Source organism: Triticum dicoccoides, chromosome 7B (genome assembly GCF_002162155.2).
Source record: "Triticum dicoccoides isolate Atlit2015 ecotype Zavitan chromosome 7B, WEW_v2.0, whole genome shotgun sequence".
Classification (NCBI taxonomy): domain Eukaryota; kingdom Viridiplantae; phylum Streptophyta; class Magnoliopsida; order Poales; family Poaceae; genus Triticum; species Triticum dicoccoides.
This window is the reverse complement of record NC_041393.1, coordinates 528,606,519-528,612,211: the sequence shown is the minus strand read 5'-3', so window position 1 is coordinate 528,612,211 and position 5,693 is coordinate 528,606,519. Positions and strand designations below refer to the sequence as shown.

General features: G+C 45.1%; 1 protein-coding gene across 1 annotated transcript; it reads right to left on the bottom strand.

Annotated features, from left to right (window-relative positions):
• Positions 1-241: 241 nt before the first annotated feature.
• Positions 242-5,186, bottom strand: LOC119340904 (serine/arginine repetitive matrix protein 2-like). The gene is made up of 8 exons (XM_037612804.1): positions 4,445-5,186; positions 3,306-3,467; positions 2,893-2,988; positions 2,703-2,795; positions 1,736-1,840; positions 1,526-1,666; positions 1,155-1,442; positions 242-814 (listed from the first exon to the last, which is right to left on the bottom strand). The coding sequence occupies exons 1-8, from the start codon at positions 5,078-5,080 to the stop codon at positions 524-526; spliced, it is 1,812 nt and encodes a 603-aa protein (XP_037468701.1). The 5' UTR covers positions 5,081-5,186; the 3' UTR covers positions 242-523.
• Positions 5,187-5,693: the final 507 nt, after the last annotated feature.

Below are 5,693 nucleotides of genomic sequence, written 5' to 3'. Positions count from 1 at the left end.
AAAAAAAACTCTCGTTCCCTTTCCTCGGAGTAGACAAAGATACAAACACAAGTAAACAAATTTGACCAACTTAGGTGAATGTTTGGTTCCAGCCATACATTAGGCAAGATATTTCCTTTTTTACAACCATGCCTCATGCATCTTTCACTCAAAAGCTGTGACAGGGTTCTACTTCCTCCGTTCCTAAATATAAGTCTTTGTAGAGATTCCACTACGTGGACTACATACGGAACAAAATGAATGAATCTAAACTTAAAATGCATCTATATACATCCATATGTGATTTATAGTGGAATCTCTACAAAGACTTACATTTAGGAAAGGAGGGAGTATTAACCAAGCCGAAGGGTGTTCAATTTCTGAAAGAAAAAGCACAACTATGCCAAAGTTAGCTCCCAACTAAACAGGCCCTAAATCTACACACTTATTAGCCTAACTTAACCCAATCAATCAATTAATCAATTGGGCACACTACATATGTTCGCCGCCTGAACCCAGCAGGAGAATCCTATGCCATAATAATCTACATTATTGTCGACCTCCTGCATACGGTTAGACCGCCATAGTCGATTCTTTGCTTCTGACTCAATCGCTCGAAGAGGAAATCCTCGCTCCTCCACAGATGCAGATAGTCGTCCATATGGAACGATGTGCCTCGCTTATTATCGGGGCAGCTGCTTAGGCGAGTCGCGGCCTCATCGAACCTGGAGAGTAGTCCATCTTTGGAGCCAGCTGAGCTATCATGGTCTCCAGGGCTCCAGCTCCCACGGCTGCTCATGGTGTGACTGCTGGTGCTGCATGCAGTGCTTGCGTCCTGAAAGGAATGGCCCGTCAGGGACTTGAAACAAGATTGTATGCTATAGCATACAGGACAAGATTAATATAAGCTTGTACATTTGCATAGTACAAACCAATGGACTGTTATCTGAAGGTCTATTTTAGAACAAGATAAATATTAGGTTTTCCATTTCCTTGTGCAAAATGAATTGTTGAAAACTAGACAAGCGGTGCAACATAGTACTCCCTCTGTAAACTAATATAAGAGTGTTTAGATCACTACTTTAGTAATCTAAACGCTCTTATATTAGTTTACAAAGGGAGTAGAAATGATGGATTGATTTACTATTTCCACAAGTAGTTTAGGCCATTGTTACCTGTGTCTTGATTGTGGTTGGGGAGGCATGTAGATCGTTGCTAGTTTCCCATTGCAACCAGGGAAGGACAACACCGTCTGACACAACAGGTGGTGCAACTTTTGGAAGGACTACATGAGTTTCCGCCATAGCACGAAGTACCACATCTCGTCTAGTTGAACTCGTGTCACTTCTTTCACCATCAAACGATGAAAAATCAGTATCTTCAACATTTGACAGGAAATCTTCAAAGTATAGCTCGGCCTCTTTGGTAAGGCATTTCGACATCCTTGCTCTATCATTGCTCCTCTGAAACAAATATACATGAAAAATTGAATTGTAGATTCTCAATAATAGAAGGGAGTACACAGCAAACGACCAAGAACGCTTACTCTTCTGCGTGGTGGCGGCCTCTCCGGTTTAACATTCTTCTTAGTAGTAGGCAGTAATTCTTTAACTATTTTTGTGAGTTCATGACCACGTTGTTCTTCTGCCGCCAATTGAGCTAGTAATTCCTGCTTCCTCTTCTCTGACTGCAAGACATTGAAAGAATTGAGCCTAAACACATAAAGGAAAAACTTCTGGATTCCATCAAATCATACCTCTTCCAACTTGCTAGTGTAGTTCCTACGGAGTTCACCAATAACCTGGGTTGGTTGCGCATCATCACTTCTAGCCTTTTCTGAAGGTTCAGAGTTTGTCACGGCCTGGACAATGTATGGTCAAAGAAAAAATAATTGGTGTTACTGAATCGTATAATTTAGAGTGTATGAGTAACACTGAATAGCATTACTGTAGGCAGAAAATGAGCAAGATAAGAGCTTTCAGTGTGGGCAAAACAGAAGGCATGAGTGATGACTATTCAACAGTTAAACTTTTTCGAATCCAGCTCTAAATTGTACTCCCTCTGTAAAGAAATATAAGACCTTTTAGATCACTAGTAGTACACACAGATTAGACTAAAGTTCATAATGATCAAAAGAGATGCTTTTGAGGTTTGCGCATCAATGTCATTAGTTAGTCTGTGTTGTTTCAACTTTTTGTTAAGTTTTCTGCTTATTTCTCAGTAGAAAAAATGACATTTTCAGTTCTAGGATATAGACTTCAGGAATCAAGATCATACATGTTTACATATTAAACAACAAGCCAATACCATGTCCTTCGACTAAGTACTCAAACATGTTTGTTCAGAACCACTAAGCAGGTTTACTAATGATCTTTTTACACTTTTACTGATGATCTTGAGAAGTCAGTATAGCAACATAAGCATGTTGTAACCCTATTCTCTTCAGTCATATCTCAAAGCACTACAACCAAGTGGAAACGAAGACAATTTTGATGATATTTCATTGTCCTGCCACCTGAGCATAACCAATGTAATCCTGGCCATCAACCAGTAACATCATCATTGCTCAACATGGTAGCACTAATGTGAAATATTTGAAAATTCTTTAATAGGTGGAGTGGAGGGGCCGCTGTTGCACCTTGAATTGATCCCCTTTCATTGTAACAATCAAACTCTAGTAAATAAACAAAGGTTTCTAGAAAAGTTAACATGTCAAAAGGTACCTTTTCAAGCTGAGTTCTGATTTCTTCAACAGCTTGCCTCACTTCTTTACGCATCACATCATACAGCACATTTGAATCATTATCTTCAATTGGCTGCTCCAACAATAACATAAAACACATATATCTATTAAATGCTAGGTATTCCAAAAACTCTAGTTGTGGGAATTTGAATTAATATTGTGAAATCAACCTTCTCCTGGGAATAAACAGCCCGATTTCCACTGTGACTTCTGCTATGAAAAGAATGAGCATTCCTAGATTCATCATCAGTTAACGAAGAATGGCTCTGCGAAAATCAGCACGAAGATATTCAATGTCGAATTTCAACCACAAAAAGAAATAAATTGTGCCCACAACACATGACAGTGTCAATGTTATTATGCACCAAGAAACGGGACAGCACAAATTTTCTACCCCCAAAAAAGCACCACAAATAGAACTATTACACACCATGTTACAAACAGAAAATAACTGCGCTGTGCAACAGCTATATTACAACTTTTCATATAGATGGTTCAATTTTCACATCCAGAAATAGCAAGGGCCTTATCAGTGATGGATAGTTTCTAGCAGCACAGAAAATACAAGATGAGAGGTACTAACCGAGCCGCTGTCTCGTAAATGTACAAAATCATTTTGACTTGTAGACCTTGTCAGAGTTTGATTCACTTTAGATTTATTAAGTGAATTCTGCAGACTATGGCCACTGCTACATTTAGTATTTGTCCCCCTAGAACCAGACCGGCGAGAAAAGTCCATATCATTCTGCAACCAGAAATGGAAAAGAAAATTAGAAGCAGCATTAAACATACTAGATGCAATGAAGTGCAGGAATACAGGTTAAGTATTCTAGGTTGTTCAAGTAGAATAAACTGGAAGGTGATAATGGGAACAACAAAGTGCAGGATCAAAAGGAAAAATAAGGAATCGGGTGATTACATACTTTGACGAAAATTAAACAAATCCCACTAGAAGTGAGTTAAAATTAAAAGGCACATTGGAAGTAATAAAGCAGAGTAATAGCCTAGTTTTTGAACTCATGTATCCAAAACTCATAGATAACATCAGGGCATTCTTAATTTCATTCTACCAATGAAAAGGCAGAGCTCCTGCACTACTTGAAAAATATATACTTAATTTCAAGCTATCAATGGCATTATGTTTATCTGCGTGTGAAGGAGCAGAGGATCAAACAGAGTGACTTCACAGTGATTCCAGTCATTTGTTTTGTTACAAGAAGAATTGACATTGTATAGGAATTCTGCTGTTGAATTCGAAGTAATAAACTGTCTTATTTCCAAGGAAAACATCCTATTGTCAGACATACAATTGGCAACGTACATCTGTTCTATAACACAATTCCCTGCTTCCTAAAATCTAATATTAATTTCAGATCGTCCATAAATAGACTTAAACAAGACCACAAATAATACCAAAGAAAAAACAGCAAGGCATGTGAATGTTAAATGCAAACAATGCACGAAGAAACACAAAATAATGGCAGAAATACTTAACCATTATTTCGAAATACGAAATATCAGTGTTTATTCCTAGTGTATCTGATACAGCGTCTACATACTCCATCTCATTTATTCAATCTGGTCAAGTAGACTTGGGTACGAAATTAATAACACTGGTAAATTCAAACATCAAATAGACTCAGATAAAAAAACTTAAATGAGATTGCTATTTTGGGTTAAGAAATACAGTAGATTCAAACTGGAAATGCTACTGGAACTTACATCCGATTCACACCACCGCTGCCGGTCCGTGGAGGCACGGCGGTCCACCGAGGCATACCGTTGCCGGCCAATGGAGGCACGCCGGTCCACCGAGGCATATCTCTGCCTCCTGGCGGCGGCGGCACCATTTTCAGCCGCCGCGGCTCCGCCCCGCCGCTCGGGCGGGGGCCGCGACACCGAGCGCTCGCGCTGCCTGGACGACGCCGTCTCCCTGGCGTACCGCGCGGTGGAGCTCCGCCGGCCGCCGCGGCCCTTCTCCGCGGGCGCCGGGAACCTGAGCCGCCCGCGCGAGTCGTCCTCCCCGCGCTGCACCACCACCTCCTCGTCGTCGTCCTCGGACTCCACCCTGGCCCGGAAGAACTCGTCGGCCAGGTCGTCGAGGCTGATCTCCGGAAAGCCGCCCGACGGCCCTCCGCCCCGCACCTTGGTCACGAACCTCGAGGAGGGCGTCGGCGCGTCCTCCGGGGACGGCGACGGCGGCGGGAACCGGCTCAGGCTCCTCGACCGGCGGAGGCTGCCCCCGCCGCCCGCGCCGTCCGGCGTCCGGCCGCGCGCTGCGGGCCCGCCGCCGCCGTCGCCCTCCGCGGCCCCGAACGCGTCCCTCCTCGCCGCCGACCGGAACGCAGTCGCCGCCATCGCCGCAGGCGAGCCCAGCGGCTAGGGTTTCCGAGCTGCCGCCGCTAATCCCCAGCGAAGACGGTCGCAGCAGAGCACTACCGGGCCAGATAACGAACGGGAATGGCAAGGCGAACGAGCCTCGAGTGCACCGAGCGAAATCTACACGAAAATTCGTTTCCCCCTGTTTGGACTTTGGTAGTACCACCGCGCCCCCGGGCCCGCCTGTCATCGGGCGTTCGGTGGGCCGGGGAGCGTGGGACCCGGGCGATGGCGTGCGGGTCGGGCGGCCGGGGAGGTTTCGAAATTTGAAAACCCGGCCGGGGTTTGAGGGGGATTCAAACGATCCTCCGTCGTCGGCACATGAATGAAATCGTAACTGTACTGCTGCAGGAAAGGAAATGATTGTCCAGCCGTGCAAGCATTTATGCCGAGGGGGGAAACGTTGCGAGCCCACGGGCACGGGGGACGGGCTGCGGTCGTTGGACGTTGCTGTTGTGCCGGCACGTCGGCGTCGGTCGCCCGTGGCCTGGCCTCGTGTGCTCCGCCCGCCAACCACCGCCGCTCGACGGAGCCACGCACACCGCCTGCGTGCAGAGCTCGGCTATTGAGCTGGCTGCGTGGGGACGAGCCG

Bases quoted from the DNA above. Each gene is read 5' to 3' on its own strand.
- LOC119340904 (XM_037612804.1), bottom strand. From the start codon at position 5,080: ATGGCGGCGACTGCGTTCCGGTCGGCGGCGAGGAGGGACGCGTTCGGG. The intron at 2,796-2,892 runs GTTGATTTCACA...TTGTTGGAGCAG, and splicing joins CTGTTTATTCCCAGGAGAAG to CCAATTGAAGATAATGATTC. The intron at 815-1,154 runs GTAACAATGGCC...CATTCCTTTCAG, and splicing joins CAACCACAATCAAGACACAG to GACGCAAGCACTGCATGCAG.